The 17,472-nt window shown below is 45.7% G+C and overlaps 1 protein-coding gene across 8 annotated transcripts in view; it reads right to left on the minus strand.

Moving 5' to 3' along the window:
- The window catches only part of UTP6 (UTP6 small subunit processome component), a 41,191-nt gene that overhangs the window by 11,519 nt on the left and 12,200 nt on the right, over positions 1–17,472 (minus strand). For 5 of the 8 annotated variants that reach the window (XR_012425493.1, XM_074018954.1, XM_045375179.3 and 2 more), the window contains 8 exons: positions 16,459–16,577; positions 14,065–14,142; positions 12,183–12,264; positions 10,625–10,706; positions 6,591–6,775; positions 4,363–4,442; positions 3,906–3,983; positions 915–1,094 (listed from right to left, as the gene is read on the minus strand). Coding sequence is in view for 4 of the 8 variants with exons in the window: in XM_045375179.3 (XP_045231114.2) it covers positions 915–1,094; positions 3,906–3,983; positions 4,363–4,442; positions 6,591–6,775; positions 10,625–10,706; positions 12,183–12,264; positions 14,065–14,142; positions 16,459–16,577 (884 nt within the window). In the remaining 4 variants the exon portion in view is untranslated. The remainder of the gene's footprint in view (positions 1–914; positions 1,095–3,905; positions 3,984–4,362; positions 4,443–6,590; positions 6,776–10,624; positions 10,707–12,182; positions 12,265–14,064; positions 14,143–16,458; positions 16,578–17,472) is intronic. The other 3 variants (XR_012425496.1, XR_012425495.1, XR_012425494.1) reach the window with 1 other exon arrangement.

Here is a 17,472-nt window from a genome sequence, read left to right on the forward strand (position 1 = left end):
TGAACACTTGAGGCCAGGAGTTCAAGATCAGCCTGGCCAACATGGCAAAACCCTGTCTCTACTAAAAATACAAAAATTAGCTGAGCATGGTGGCAGGCGCTTCTACTACTTGGGAGGCTGAGGCAAGAGAATCGCTTGAACCTAGGAGGCGGAGGTTGCAGTGAGCCAAGATTGCACCAATGCACTCCAGCCTGGGCAAGAGAACAAGACTTCATCTCAAAAAAAAAAAGGAAAAAGAAAACACCACCAAGTGAGCAGTAATTTTTTTCCTACTTTATCTTCTGGAATACATTTTTCCTACTAATACAAAAAATTCACTGCAAAGTTAATCTGGCCATACACCATGGCTCACACCTATAATCTCAGCACTTTGGGAGGCCCAGGAGGGCAGATCACTTGAGGCTAGGAGTTCCAGACCAGCCTGGCCAACATGGAGAAATTCTGTCTCTACTAAAATAGAAAATATTAGCCGGGTGTGATGGCACGCACCTGTAGTCCCAGCTACTCGGGAGGCTGAGGCAGGAGAATTGCTTGAACCCGGGAGGTGGAGACTGCAGTGAGCTGAGATCACACCACTGTACTCCAGCCTGGGCAACAGAGCAAGACTCCATCCCAAAAAAAAAAAAAAAAAAAGTTGGGCTTATATTCAGCAAGTGACATTAATATTTTACTGGTATTTCTGACTTTATAAGAAATACCATTCTATTCCTAAATAGAATAGGAAGTTTTATATTATTTGGTCAACTTTCAAATAAAGAATATTAAATACAGGCAACTTCTTCTACTCTTAACCTATGAACCATCACCACTTAATAACAAATGGCTCTCAACAGATAAGTATATTCCAAATGAGCTTTGGCTAGTCTTAAAAGGTTTCCCAAATATAATGAATACAAAAGATCCAGCTCACTGACCTGGGGTTTCAGGTGCACAAAGGCTTCTTCAAAAAGCATGGCTATGTCAGGACTCTTTGACTCGATCAGCACCCGCAGCTTCAGCTGCCACATTGTCCCAGAGTCTCTAAACAATTCAGTTCCAGCTACTGCCACTTCCAGAGCTTCCCTCAGGAATTTATGACACAGCAACGAAACAATCTAGACAAGACGAAGGATGACTGGTAAATTAATTACTGAAACCCAAACAATCTATATAAATGGAGACAAATAAACACCTCATTTGAGGCAAGAATTTCACCAACCTTTCCACTACAATTTAAAATAAAAAAGAGGCCATGCATGGTGGCTCACACCTGTAACCCCAGCACTTTGGGAGGCCGAGGCAGGCAGACCACGAGGTCAGGAGATCGAGACCATCCTGGCCAACATGGTGAACCCCGTCTCCATTAAAAATACAAAAATTATCTGGTTGTGGCAGTGGGCATCTGTAATCCCAGCTACTCAGGAGGCTGAAACAGGAGAATCGCTTGAACCCAGGAGGGAGATTGCAGTACGCTGAGATCACGCCACTGCACTCCAACCTCGGCAACAGAGCAAGACTTCATTTCAAAAAAAAAACAAAACAAAAGAAAAGAAAAGAGCTATGTGATAATTCATAGGTATCAAAACAAATTTTCCATGGCTGTTAAACAAGCACAAAGTGAACAATTTAGAATTTCTCCTCTTTTCACTGCTCCTACCCATGATACCCATGAGGGTTATCCAAAAACAGGGAAGACGTAAAAACCAGAGAACATAAATAATTTAGACTGTAAGTTAGGTGTTGTTTTTTTTTTTTTTTTTGGAGACGGAGTCTCGCTCTGTAGCCCAGCCTGGAGTGCAGTGGCGCGATGATCTCCACTCACTGCAACCTCCGCCTCCCGGGTTCAAGCAATTATCCTGCCTCGGCCTCCCAAGTAGCTGGGATGACAGGCGCCTGCTGCCACACCCGGCTAATTTTTTGTATTTTAGTAGAGATGGGGTTTCACCACGTTGGCCAGGCTGGTCTCGAACTCCTGACCTCAGATGATCTGCCTGCCTTGGCCTCCCAAAGTGCTGGGATTACAGGCATGAGCCACCATGCCCGGCATAAGTTTTTAATAAAACAGTTCATAGCCGGGCGCGGTGGCTCACGCCTGTAATCCCAGCACTTTGGGAGGCTGAGGCAGGCAGATCACCTAAGGTCGGGAGTTCGACACCAGCCTGACCAACATGGAAAAACCCTGTCGCTACTAAAAATACAAAATTAGCCAGGCATGGTGGTGCATGCTTATAATTCCAGCTACTCGGGAAGCTGAGTCAGGAGAATCACTTGAATCCAGGAGGCGGAGGTTGAGGTGAGCCGAGATCGTGCCATTGCACTCCAGCCTAGGCAACAAGAGCAAAACTCCATCTCAAAAAATAAATAAAAACAAAACAGTTCACTATGCCAGAACACATGCTCGCCCAACAGAGGATGAAAATTAACAAATAGGCCAGGCTCAGTGGCTCACGCCTGTAACCCCAGCACTTTCGGAGGCCGAGACAGGCGGATCACCTGAGGTCAAGACCACGAGATCAGCTTGGCCAGCATGGTGAAACCTTGTCTCTACTAAAAATACAAAAATTAGCCAAGTGTGTTGGCGCACGCCTGTAATCCCAGCTACTCAGGAGGATGCAGTGGGAGAATCACTTAAACCTGGGAGGAGGAAGTTGCAGTGGGCCGAGATCATGCCTACACTCCAGGCTGGGTGACAGAGCAAGACTCTGTCTCCAAAAAATTTTTTAAAACTTAATAAATACAAAATCAGTATTTGTGGTGTGTCAAAGAAACAGGTATATTCATTCAGAGTTGGACATAACATAAACTAATGCAATTTTTCTGAAATTCAATTTGACAGTTTGTAGCAAGAGTCATGAAAGTGCTCAACACTTCAATTTGGGACTTTTACATTAACAAATGTGGGCCAAAAAATACACGAATGAAAGGAAACCTTACCTGTTCAAAATGCTTATATCTACATTATTTGAAAAAGAGAAAAAAAAAAAACCTAAAACCAATCCAATTGTACAAATGTGTGAAACATTAAATGGCAGTATATAATCAGTACACTCAGCAAGCATTTTTATTGCACACTATATATGCTAGATTCAACAGTGAGCAAATCAGGTACACTCCCTACCAACCAGAGCCTCCAGTCTAAGAGATGAAATGGTTTGATACGTTTCTTCTGACGGAAAATGAATCATCTAGGCTGGGCATGGTGGCTCACGCCTGAAAGACCAAGTTAGAAAACCAGGCACAGCCAGGAGCAGTGGATCACACCTGTAATCTCAGCACTTTGGGAGGCTGAGGCAGTCAGATCGCTTGAGGTCAGGAGTTCAAGACCAGCCTGGCCAACATAGTGAAACTCCGTCTCTACTAAAAATACAAAAATTTGGCCAGGCATGATGGCTCACGCCTGTAGTCCCAGCACTTTGGGAGGCCGAGGCAGGTAGATCACTTGAGGTCAGGAGTTAGAGACCAGCCTGGCTAAGATGGTAAAACCCCATCTCTACCAAAATACAAAAATTAGCCAGGTGTGGTGGCATGCACCTGTGATCCCAGCTACTTGGGAGGCTGAGGCAGAAGAATCACCTGAACCCAAGAGGCAGAGGTTGTAGTGAGCTGAGATCGCGCCACTGTGCTCCAGCGTGGGGAAAGAGAGTGAGACACTTGTCTCAAAAAAAAGGAATGGGTGGTAAAACAAACCCAAATCATGATTCTTGTTCTAAGTGTTTTTCATTATATAATATTCCTCCCTTTGCTAGTACGGATTTCATTTTTAGCATATGCCAAATACTGGCAAACACATATAAACACACTTTACATACCAAACTCCCGAATGGCCTTCATCTTAAGACTATATATATTTAAAATATGACTGTGGCACAAAACAACTGGAATAAGGTATTTGTAACTGGCAGAAAATATTTTCTCCACGTCCTTACCAACTGCTTGTATTGGCATTCTGACAGAAGCTTCAGTTCATGTGCCTTCCTGAATGAAGTCATGGTTCTTTCCAACCTCTGAAAACAGAAAAATCCCTCAGTTCATTACAAAGATCCCAGCAGGGGCCTCTGGCCTCTGACATGAACAAAAGCAGTTTTGCACATTTCTGAGAATTCAAAGCTGACTTGCTCCTGCATGGTGCTTTCACTTATGAATAGATGCACTAGGCAGCTGCACCGAACAGAGCCCAGTCACATGAGAGCCCCTCCTAACCTGGCAGCAAACCAGACCCAGACCTTTAGAATAACACGTCGCCCACAAGGGGAGAGAGAGTGGCTAAGCATACAAGTTTTCAGAAGCTATGCCAGACACCAAAAGAGCTGTGCTTCTGTTCTTTCAGAAGACAGTCACCATCTAGTCAACCACTGTAACCATGTAACCATGTAACAACCTCACCTTCCCTCTAAGGAACCCACTATTTGACTTCTTAGTAAATCTTTCCAAGCAAAAGGTGATGTAACACTTCCACATGGCCTCTGGAAAAGTCAAAGATTATGTTGATCAGATCACTTAGTTCAACATTCATCACATCAAAGTTATTAAAAGAGAAGGAAAACAACAGTCATCATACATCTTTTCTTTGAGGGGAAAACTCTCTTCTGAAGAAGAGTTTAAATTAGCCTGATTTTAAAAAGTGTTATTTTGACTACAACCAATAAAACACCTCAAATATTGGGGGAAAACAACTGAGTAACAGCTTAAACATAAAAATTGAAAGCCTTATCTAGGTTATATATCCCCTCTGCCTTTATTCTACATTATTACAAAATAAAAATTAAATCACTATCAAAAGATAATTAAGGGCCGGACACAGTGGTTCACGCCTGTAATCCCATCACTTTGGGAGGCTGAGGCAGGCAGATCACTTGAGGTCAGGAGTTCAAGACCAGCCTGGCCAACATGGTGAAACCTCATCTCTACTAAAAATACAAAAATCAGTGGCGCATGGTGGCATACACCTGTAATCCCAGCTACTCAGGAGGCTGAGGCAGGAGAATTGCTTAAACCTGGGAGGAAAAGGTTGCAGTAACCCGAGATCATGTCACAGAGTGAGACTCTGTCTCAAAAAGAAAAAATAAATAAATAATTAAGGACGTCAGTAATCCTAGCACTTTGGGAGGCCGAGGCATGCAGATCGCTTGATTCCAGCAGTTCAAGACCAGCCTGGGCAATGTGACGAAACTTCATCTCTACAAAAAATACATTAAAATTGGCCTGGCATGGTGGCACGTGCCTGTAGACCCAACTATTCGGGGCGGAGGTGGGAGGACTGCTTCAACCCAGGAGGCAGAGGTTGGAGTGAGCTGCAAACGTGCCACTGCACCCCAGCCTGGGTGACGCAGCAGGATCCTGTCTCAAAAAAAAAAAAAAAAAAAAAAAAGAAAAGGTAATTAAGGAGTAATAATTTAAGAATCTTAGGAATTATTTCCTAAGTTTCCCCCAAAATAAATGAACATAAATACCACTACTATGGAGGAAGGTCATAAAAGCTCCATTACCATCAGACAAAGACCAAGTTAGAAAGCCAGGCACGGCCGGGCGCGGTGGCTCAAGCCTGTAATCCCAGCACTTTGGGAGGCCGAGACGGGTGGATCACGAGGTCAGGAGATCGAGACCATCCTGGCTAACACGGTGAAACCCCGTCTCTGCTAAAAAATACAAAAAACTAGCCGGGCGCGGTGGCGGGCGCCTGTAGTCCCAACTACTCGGGAGGCTGAGGCCAGAGAATGGCGTGAACCCGGGAGGCGGAGCTTGCAGTGAGCTGAGATCCGGCCACTGCACTCCAGCCTGGGCGGCAGAGCCAGACTCTGTCTCAAAAAAAAAAAAAGAAAAAAAAAAAAAGAAAGCCAGGCACGGCCGAATGCGGTGGCTCACGCATGTAATCCCAGCACTTTAGGAGGCCAAAGTGGGCAAATCACCTGAGGTCAGGAGTTCAAGACCAGCCTGGCCAACATGGTGAAACTCCATCTCTACTGAAAATACAAAAATTAGCCGGGCATTGTGGCACATGCCTGTAATCCCAGCTACTCGGGAGGATGATGCAGGAGAATCGCTTGAACCCAGGAGGCAGAGGCTGCAGTGAGCCCAGATTGTGACATTGCACTCCAGCTTGGGCAAGAGTGAGACTTTGTCTCAAAAAAAAAAAAAAAAAAAAAAAAAAAAAAAAAAAAAAACAAAGCCAGACGCGGTGGCTCATACCTGTAATCCTGTAATCCTAGCACTTTGGGAAGCCAAGGCGAGTGGATCACCTGAGCTCAGGTGTTCACGACCAGCCTGAGCAACACGGTGAAACCCCATCTCTACTAAAATACAAAAAAATTAGCTGGGCATGGTGGCAGGCACCTGTAGTCCCAGCTACTCGGGAGGCTGAGGCAGAAGAATTGCTTGAACCCGGGAGGCAGAGGTTGCAGTGAGCCTAGATCAAGCCACTGAACTCCAGCCTGGGTGACAGAACGAGACTCCGTCTCCCAAAAAAAAAAAAAAAAACCAGAAAGTCAGGCACATCGTTAACTATACTACAGAGAGATCCCCAATATTGATTTTGGCAATGGGAACGGGAGCTTAAGTTTCACACTCAGGGGTACTATTCCTTCTCTATCACACCATGGTTTGGTGAAGCTCACCTGTTGGCAGAGTCTTCACTGCCTCTTCATATACAGCACAGCATCTCTCCTCCTTCCGGCCAACCTCCACTGCTTTGGCTTGTTTCGTTGTGGGCTGCTCTTCTCCTGTCTGTGACTCGATCTCTAATTCTCGCCTTGCTACATAATCCCAAGTGAGAGGATCATCTGTGTGTAGAGTCTGAAGGCTGAAAAATACAACTTACCTGTATCTATCCCACAACAAGAAACTAACTCAGAGTATCAGAGAAACAGTTACCTATGCTTAAAAAATCTACACAGGACATCCCTGTAACAACTGCAGTACCATAAAAACTATTTCCCAGGCCGGGCCCAGTGGGTCACGCCTTTTGGAGATCAGAACTTTGGGAGTCCGAGGTAGGTGGATCACCTGAGGTCAGGAGTTCGAGACCAGCCTGACCAATATGGTGAAACCCCATCCCTACTAAAAATACAAAAATAAGCCGGGCATGGTGGTGTGTGACTGTAGTCCGAGCTACTAGAGAGGCTGAGACAGGAGAATTGCTTGAACCCATGAAGCGGAAGTTGCAGTGAGCCAAGATCGTATCACTCCAGCCTGGGTGACAAAGCGAGACTCTGTCTCATTAAAAAAAAAAAAAAAAAAAACACACCAGGCCGGGTGCGGTGGCTCAAGCCTGTAATCCCAGCACTTTGGGAGGCTGAGACGGGCGGATCACCAGGTCAGGAGATCGAGACCATCCTGGCTAACACGGTGAAACCCCGTCTCTACTAAAAAATACAAAAAACTAGCCGGGCGAGGTGGCGGGTGCCTGTGGTCCCAGCTACTCCAGAGGCTGAGGCAGGAGAATGGCGTAAACCCGGGAGGCGGAGCTTGCAGTGAGCTGAGATCCGGCCACTGCACTCCAGCCTGGGCGACAGAGCCAGACTCAGTCTCAAAAAAAAAAAAAAAAAAATACAAAAAACTAGCCGGGCGAGGTGGCGGGCGCCTGTAGTCCCAGCTACCCGGGAGGCTGAGGCAGGAGAATGGCGTGAACCCGGGAGGCGGAGCTTGCAGTGAGCTGAGATCCGGCCACTGCACTCCAGCCTGGGCGGTAGAGCGAGACTCCGTCTCAAAAAAAAAAAAACAAACGAAAAAATCTATTTCCCAACAGGCTCTCCAGAATATCTTCACTCATTGTAGAAACTGTCAATGGATCAGAATTGTCCCACCTTTTTTTCTGTTGTTGTTTATTGAGCCAGAATCTCACTGTCACCAAGGCTGGACTGCAGTGGCGTGATCTCAGCTCACTGTAACCCCCACCTCCCGGATTCAAGCAATTCTCCTGCCTCAGCCTCCCAAGGAGCTAGAATTACAGATGCACACCACCACACCTGGCTAATTTTTGTATTTTTTTTTGAGAGACAAGTTTTCACCATGTTGGCCAGACTGGTCTCGAACTCTTGACCTCAAGTGATCCTCCTGCCTCAGCCTCCCAAAGTGCTGGGTGGGATTACAGGTGTGAGCCACCGCACCTGGCCAGAGTTGTCCCACATTTATTGAGTTTCAGAATATTTCAGGTATCATTCACAAATGCTAACTTTCAAGTTAGCTCTCAAACTCAAATCAGCAGTTATCTGTGACAACACAAGACTCCAAGAGACCTGAAGAAATTTTTTTTGTTTTTGAGATAGGGTCTGTCACCCAGGCTGGAGTGCAGTGGTGCCATCATGGCTCACTGCAGCCTCCACCTCCCAGGCTCAGGTGATCCTCCCACCTCAGCCTCCCATGTAGCTGGTACTGTAAGTGCATGCCACCATACCCAGCTAATTTTGGTAGTTTTATTGTACAGAGTTTTGCCATGTTGCCCAGGATAGTCTCCAACTCCTGGGGGCTCAAGCAATCGTCCATCCCAAAATGTTGGGATTACAGCCCCTGTGCCCAACCTAAAGAACTTCATTATATCTGAGCTCTTCATTTTCAGTGTGTGTGTGTTTTCAGACAGAGTTTCTCTCTTGTTGCCCAAGCTGGAGTGTAGTGGCACAATCTCAGTTCACTATAACCTCCGCCTCCTGGGTTCAAGCGATTCTCCTGCCTCAGTCTCCCGAGCACCTGGGATTACAGGCATGTGACACCACACCCAGCTAATTTTTGTATTTTTAGTAGAGGTGGGGTTTCACCATGTCGGCCAGACCGGTTTCAAACTCCTGACCTCAGGTGATCCGCCCACCTCGGCATTCCCAAATGCTGGGATTACAGGCAAGAGCCACTGCACCCAGTTTTTTTTTTGGAGACAGTCTTGCTCCATCACCAGGATGGAGTGCAGTGGCGTGATCTCAGCTCACTGCAACCTCCACCTCCCAGGTTCAAGTGATTCTCCTGCCTCAGCCTCCCAAGTAGCTAGGATTACAGGTGCATGCCACCACACCAAGCTAATTTTTGTATTTTCAGTAGAGACGGGGTTTCACCATGTTGGCCAGGATGGTCTCAATCTCTTGATCTCAGGTGATCCGCCCACCTTGGCCTCCAAAAGTGCTGAGATTACAGGTGTGAGCCACCGTGCCCGGCCCAAGGTTCTTCATTTTCTAAATAATACAGAAAAAGCACAACCTATTCCTCTCTCAAAACCCTGAAGATACCCAAACAACAAACTGATTCAAGTTCTATTTCTCCTCCTGTCAAAGGAAGAGGTGCTACCAAAGAACGCAAGTACCCACAAGGTAGGCTACAAATAATTTTTTTTTTATTAAAAATTTAATGGTCTCACTCTGTCACCCAGGTTGGGGTGCGGTGACGCAATAACAGGTCACGGCAGCCTCAACCTCACAGGCTCAAGGGATCCTCCCACCTCAGTCCTGCAAGTAGCTGGGACTACAGGCACACAACACCATACCCAGCTAATTTTATTGTTATTTTTGGTAAAAACAAGATCTCACCATGTTGCCAAAGCTTACAAATAACTGTTAAACCATACAATCAGATATTAAAGAATAAAATTACCAGCCATGTGTAATGGCTCACATCTGTAATCCTTGCACTTTGGGAGGCTAACGCAGGAGGATCACTTGAGCTCAGGAGTTCAAGACCAACCTGGGCAACATAGTGAGACCTCATCTCTATAATTAAAAATGTAAATAAATAAAAATATAATAAAGAAATAAAAAGAATTACCAGCACTCAACTATAAACATATAACTCCCATTTTATGGATAAATGCCAGGAAAATAGAATTTACAATTTTATATAAGCTTTAGATTTTTTTTTTATTGAATAAACTATTTCCCCCAATAAGTGAATCAAAGAACTTAATCAGGAAGATACTTTTTTTCTTCTGAGACACAGTCTCACTCTGTGACCCAGACAGGAGTGCAGTGGCAGGATCACAGCTCACTCCAGCTTCAACCTCCCGGACTCAGGTGATCTTCCCACCTCAGCCTCCAGAGTAGCTAAGACTACAAGAATGCACCACCATACCTAGCTTATTTTTGTAGAGACAGGGTTTCACTATGTTGCCCAGGCTGCTCTCAAACTCCTGAGCTGAAATGATCCACCTGCCTTGGTCTCCCAAAATGCTGGGATCCCAAAGTGTGAGCTACCGCACTGGGCCAGGAAAAAAATTTTTTAACATAATATGATATTAGGTTGTTTTTTGTTGTTTTTTTTTTTTTTGGAGATGGAGTTTCGCTCTTGTCGCCCAGGCTGGAGTGCAATTGTGGAATCGGCTCACTGCCACCTCCGCCTCCCAGGTTCAAGAGAGTCTCACCTGACTCAGCCTCCCAAGTAGCTGGGATTACAGGCATGCATCACCACACCCAGCTAATTTTTTATTTTTAGTAGTGACAGGGTTTCACCATGTTGTTCAGGCTGGTCTCGAACTCCTGATCTCTAGTGATCCACCCACCTCAACCTCCCAAAGTGCTGGGATTACAGTTGTGAGCCACTGCACCCGGCTAATATTAGCTTTTATTCCAGGGATTTAGTGTGGTATCTTCTTTCTCTTCTACTAAATATCCAACCTCAAACCCTTAATCTCAAGATCAGAAATAGATATCTTCACCTTTCTACTAATGTTACTTACTCATCATAAATCTCTTTTTGTAGATCTTTGGCAAAGTCAAATAGCTGTGCAATTGAAAGCAGTGACACGTGAAATTCTGCACCTAAATTTAAAAAGCAAGGAAGGAGACGTTTATTGCCAATAAGAGTCACTTTACTTTAAAAGTAGCATTCTTCTCATGTACTAGAGTTAATCTTTTTGTTTTTTAAATGATAAACAGAACAAAATAGAAAAAAAGTCATCCCATAGTCCCCTCACCTCAGGGTCCCCCTACTCAAGCAAAGCTATTGTTAATATCTTTGAAGTATTCATAAAAATAGAACTAATTTTCAACTCCCCACATTATTTAATTACTCCATGAGAACTGTGCAATGGCTCACGCCAGTAATGTCATCACTTTGGGAGGCCAAGGCAGGAAGATCACTTGAGCTCAGGAGTTCAAGACTAGCCTGGACAACACGGTGAAACCTCATCTCTACTAAAAGCACAAAAATTAGCCAGGCATAGAGGTCCATGCCCAGCTACTCAGGAGGCTGAAGTGGGAGAATCGCCTGAGCCCATGAAGTCGAGACTACAGTGAGCCATGATTGTACCATTGCACTCCTGCGTGGGTGACAGAGTGAGACCCTGTCTCAAAAAAAAATAAATGGAAGGATAAATGACTACACACTGGGTACAGTGTACACTGCTCGCTAATGGGTGCACCAAAATCTCAAAAATCACCACTAAACCTGTTCCCCAAAAACCTACTGACATTTTTATTTTTGTGAGATGAAGTCTCGCTCTGTTGCCTAGGCGCTCTCTCAGCTCAGTCACTGCAACCTCCACCTCCCAGGTTCAAGCGATTCTCCTGCCTCAGCCTCCTAAGTAGCTGGGATTATAGGCGCCCACCACCACACCCAGTTAATTTTTGTATTTTTAGTAGAAACGGGGTTTCACCTTGTTGGTCAGGCTGCTCTTGAACTCCTGACCTCAGGTGATCCACCTGCCTCGACCTCCCAAAGTGCTGGGATTACAGGCATGAGCCACCGCACCTGGCCCAAACCTATTGAAATTTAAGGAATAAAAATGGGAGTAGAATATAAATTTAAAAAAGAGACTTATGCCGGGCATGGTGGCTCACGCCTGTAATCCCAGCACTTTGAGAGGCCGAGGGGGGCAGATCACGAGGTCAGGAGTACAAGACCAGCCTGGCCAACATAGTGAAACCATGTCTCTCCTAAAAATATAAAAATTAGCCAGGCAGGGTGGTGCGCGCCTATAGTCCCAGCTACTTGGGAGGCTGAGGCAGGAGAATCACTTGAACACAGGAGGCAGAGGCTGTGGTGAGCCGAGATTGCCCCACTGCACTCCAGCCTGGGCAACAGATCGAGACTCCATCTCAAAAAAGAAGTAAATAAGTTACTGAAATGTTCAATTATAGCCTAGGAAAAATAAGTATTTTCTGAAAGAAACAGGACACTATTCCTACAGAGTTTTATATACATTCTACTGGAAAATTTCAAAACTAGGTAAAGATCATCATTAGGAAAAGAATGTTTCACTTTCCTACCAAAAATAATGTTCAAAAGATACCTACCTTTAATTATGCTTACAGAATTTTTGTAGATGATCCGTGCCAACTCGCCCTTAAGGATTTCTTCAGAATAATCAGGATGCTCCTAAAGAGTGTTATATCAAATGTAACTTAATAGGTAGTACAAGGAGGAAAAGCACTAGGACGAAAATTAACAATCCTAGACTATCTGTGCCATATGACCACTGGCAAATCATGTCTCTCTCTCCAGGCCAGTTCCCTCACTTGTAAAGTATGCAGCTTGAACAAGATCACTGATCTTCCAACTGTGTTCTTTCAGGCTCCAAGAGTGGTGGCAAGATCACACAGCTTAAGGCCTCACTCTCCACTTGGACCAAAACAAGTCAGATTTTACATGTCTTATTTGCGCTTCTGTGTAACATTTTATTTGAATAAAAAAGTCCCGGCCTGGCGCAGTGGCTAGCGCCTACAATCCCAGCACTTTAGGAAGCTAAGGCGGGTGGATCACTTCAGGTCAGGAGTTCAAGACCAGCCTGGCCAACATAGTGAAACCCCATCTCTACTAAAAATACAAAAATTAGCCAGGCATGGTGGCAGGGCGCCTGTAATCCCAGCTACTCAGGAGGCTAAGGCAAGACAATCACTTAAACCCGGGAGGCGGAGGTTGCAGTGAGCCAAGATCGTGCCATTGCACTCCACCCTGGGCAACAAGAGCAAGACTCCATCTGACAAAAAAGTTCTAAGCTGGAAACCACAATAATAGACAATAGCAAAGTTTCTTCTCAGGTCTAACATTCTAAATCTTTTAATTATTCTGTCACATAAGAAATTATATAAGGCCGGGCGCGGTGGCTCAAGCCTGTAATCCCAGCACTTTGGGAGGCCGAGACGGGCGGATCACGAGGTCAGGAGATTGAGACCATCCTGGCTAACACGGTGAAACCCCGTCTCTACTAAAAAAAATACAAGGCCAGGCGCGGTGGCTCAAGCCTGTAATCCCAGCACTTTGGGAGGCCGAGATGGGCGGATCACGAGGTCAGGAGATCGAGACCATCCTGGCTAACGCGGTGAAACCCCGTCTCTACTAAGAAATACAAAAAAAATAGCCGGGCGAGGTGGCAGCGCCTGTAGTCCCAGCTACTCGGGAGGCTGAGGCAGGAGAATGGCGTGAACCCGGGAGGCGGAGCTTGCAGTGAGCTGAGATCCGGCCACTGCACTCCAGCCTGGGCTACAGAGCAAGACTCCGTCTCAAAAAAAAAAAAAAAAAAAATACAAAAAACTAGCCGGGCGAGGTGGCGGGCGCCTGTAATCCCAGCTACTCGGGAGGCTGAGGCAGGAGAATGGTGTAAACCCGGGAGGTGAAGCTTGCAGTGAGCTGAGATCCGGCCACTGCACTCCAGCCTGGGCGACAGAGCAGACTCCGTCTCAAAAAAAATAAATAAATAAAATAAATTAAAAAAAAAGAAATTATATAAAAAGGGAAAGAAAGAAGGCCAGGAAACCACACATTTCACAACCTTTCTCAAGCTCCTTGAATCCATTAATATATCACTTTATGAGATCATACAGTGTTAAAGAATAGCATTTGGCTATTCTGTAAGTAACAATTTTGAGGACCACATTAATTAGTCCAAATATCTATTTTTATAGCATAAAGCTTCACTTTCCTAAGTCCACTTATAATTAACACTAACTCATCTGGAAGTTTCAAAACGGAACAACATTAAACATTAAAGCTTGAACCGGGAGGCAGAGCTTGCAGTGAGCCGAGACAGTGCCACTGCACTCCAGCCTGTGTGGCAGAACAAGACTCCGTCTCAAAAAAAAAAAGAAAAATATATTCCAAATATTTTCTCTTACTCCTAAGTAGGCTCAAAATGCTATACATTGTTAGCAAGTGAAAATAAAATAATTAGAACCTTACCACATCCATACTGGCTTTTTCAAATTCTTCCTTCTCTTTCCTCAGTTTTTCCGCATGCATCAGCTCCATCCTAAAGTACTACAGAAGGGAAATAAACTGAAAATCTTTGGAGATGCTTTTTTAAATTTTTTTGAGACAGGGTCTTGCTCTGTCACCCAGGCTGGAGTGCACTGGTGATCACAGCTCATTTCAGCCACGAATTCCTGTGCTCAAGTGATCCCCTTGCCTCAGCCTCCTGAGTAGCTAGGATTAGAGGCACATCCCATCACACTCAGGTAATTTTTTTATTTTTATTTTTTGGAGAGACAGGGTCTTGCTACGTTGCTGCCTGGCCTCAAACAACTGACCTCAAGTGATCCTCCTGCCTCAGCCTCCCTAAGTGCTGGGATTAAAGGCATGAGCCACCACATCCAGCCTTAATTTTCATTTAAGAATTAAATAGCAGGCTGGGCATGCCTGTAATCCCAACACTTTGGGAGGCCGAGGTCGGCGGATCACTTGAGGTCAGGAGTTTGAGACCAGCCTGCCCAACATTGTGAAACCCCATCTCTACTAAAAATACAAAAATTAGTAGGGCATGGTGGCACACACCTATAATCCCAGCTACTTCAGGGGCTGAGGCAGGAGAATAGTTTGAACCCCGGAGGCGGAGGCTGCAGTGAGCCAGGAACACACCATTGAACTCCTGCCTGAGTGATAGAGTGAGACTCCGTCTCAAAAAAAATAATAATTAAATAGCAGTTTCTTTTTTTTTTTTGAGACGGAGTCTTGCTCTGTTGCCCAGGCTGGACTGCAGTGGCCGGATCTCAGCTCACTGCAAGCTCCGCCTCCCGGGTTTACGCCATTCTCCTGCCTCAGCCTCCCGAGCAGCTGGGACTACAGGCGCCCGCCACCTCGCCCGGCTAGATTTTTGTATTTTTTTAGTAGAGACGGGGTTTCACCGTGTTAGCCAGGATGGTCTCGATCTCCTGACCTCGTGATCCGCCCGTCTCGGCCTCCCAAAGTGCTGGGATTACAGGCTTGAGCCACCGCGCCTGGCCTAGCAGTTTCTCTTTTATCCTGACAAATGACTCAAACAGTGCAGCTTCCAATACATACTTTCTATTATTTGGGATTTTCATCTAAAGCTTGGCCCTCAAATGTTCTACGGCACCATCCATAAGGGAGTAAGTCCCCAAAGAGGGAAAGGAAGTAGTGCCAGGTATCTATCTCAAGAAAAGGAGACAGAAAGAACGTGGAGAAAAGAGGAAGACAAGGCAAAGAAGCCAGAAGAGGGCTTCTTTGGAGAACCAAGGGAACAAGGGGAAAAAGAAAAAAAATAAAAACAAAAGTATAAAGAGGCTAAATCTGGCTCCCAACTAAAAAAATGTTAGAGTCTAGTTCCCTATTCCTTCCAACCACAGGAAGGAGGTGGGGGTTCTAACCTCTCAACTAACTTAGAAGCTGCAGTGTCAACACCTACCACTGGCCAAAAAATAAAAAGATGTTTTTCCCTGGCCGGGCACGGTGGCTCACACCTGTAATCCCACCACTTTGGGAGGCTGAGGCGGGTGGATCACCTGAGGTTGGTAGTTCGAGACTAGCCTGCCCAACAGGGCAAAACCCCATCTCTACTAAAAATACAAAAATTAGCCAGACGTGATGAGGGGCCTCTGTGATCCCAGCTACTTGGGAGGCTGAGGCAGGAGAATCGCTTGAACCCAGGAGGTAGAGGTTGCAATGAGCCAAGACTGGGCCACTGTACTCCAGCCTGGGCACCAGAGCGAAACTCCGTCTCCAGAAAAAAAAGAGGCTTTTCCTTACCCACACCTCCACACTTATTCCTAGCCTCCATAAATTGAAGCCTTTTTTATTTAATAAAGAATACACGGGCTGGGAACAGTGGCTCACGCCTGTAATCCCAGCACTTTGGGAGGCCAAGGCGGGCAGATCACGAGGTGAGGAGATCGAGACCATCCTGGTCAACTCGGTGAAACACCATCTCTACTAAAAAATACAAAAAATTAGCTGGGCGTGGTGGCAGGCACCTATAGTCCCAGCTACTCGGGAGGCTGAGGCAGGAGAATGGCGTGAACCTGGGAGGCAGAGCTTGCAGTGAGCCAAGACTGCGCCACTGCACTCCAGCTTGGGCGACAGAGCGAGACTCTGTCTCAAAAAAAAGTGTGTGTGTGTGTGTGTGTGTGTGTGTGTCTCCAGCCTGGCCAACAAGGCAAAACCCCATCACTACTAAAAATACAAAAAATAGCCGGGTGTGGTAGCGGGCACCTGTAATCTCAGCTACTCAGGAGGCTGAGGTATAAGAATTGCTTGAATCCAGGAAAAAAAAAACAATATATGTCTCCAGAGGACCAAACTGAGACATCACCATCTCATCCCATGTGCACACACACTTACTTCTTTATAAAGTTTTGCGCACTCTGGATGAAAGCGCAGTGCCCGAAGAAAGAGTTGCCTTGCGCTTTCTGAAGACAATCGATCTTCCATTTCCCATTTGGCTGCCATAATCCACAAAGCTGTAAGTGAAAAAACATCAGATTTCATTTCAATAAATTAATCAAGTCAGACAAGAAAAGAACCAGATGATCCAATTTTAATACTCACACTTTTTTTTTTTTTTTTTTTTTTGAGACGGAGTCTCACTCTGTTGCCCAGGCTGGAGTGCAGTGGCCGGATCTCAGCTCACTGCAAGCTCCGCCTCCCGGGTTCACGCCATTCTCCTGCCTCAGCCTCCCGAGTAGCTGGGACTACAGGCGCCCGCCACCTCGCCCGGCTAGTTTTTTGTATTTCTTTTTAGTAGAGACGGGGTTTCACCGCGTTACCCAGGATGGTCTCGATCTCCTGACCTCGTGATCCGCCCGTCTCGGCCTCCCAAAGTGCTGGGATTACAGGCTTGAGCCACCGCGCCCGGCCACATTTTTTTTTTTTAAGATGGAGTCTCACTCTGTCGCCCAGGTGGAGTGCAGTGGTGCGATCTTGACTCACTGCAAGCTCCGCTTCCCAGGTTCATGCCATTCTCCTGCCTCAGCCTCCTGAGTAGCTGGGACTACAGGTGCCCACCACCATACCCGGCCAATTCTTTTTTGTATTTTTAGTAGAGACAGGGTTTCACCGTGTTAGCCAGGATGGTCTCGATCTCCTGACCTCGTGATCCACCGCCCCTTGGCCTCCCAAAGTGCTGGGATTACAGGCATGAGCCACTGCGCCCAGCCTACTCAAACAATTTTTTTAAAAAACCCTTAACAAAAGGGGATGCAGTTCCGACAGACTGTTTCTAACTGCAAAGCTTGGTTACATTATCTAAAATTAGAAACAGTACTCTGAAGCAAATAAGTAAATGATAACAAATGTTAATTTAGAGGATGAGTACCTAAGTGTCTGTTACTATATTTCATCAGATCGAAGGACATT

This window comes from Macaca fascicularis, chromosome 16 (genome assembly GCF_037993035.2).
Source record: "Macaca fascicularis isolate 582-1 chromosome 16, T2T-MFA8v1.1".
In the NCBI taxonomy this organism is placed as follows: Eukaryota; Metazoa; Chordata; class Mammalia; order Primates; family Cercopithecidae; genus Macaca; species Macaca fascicularis.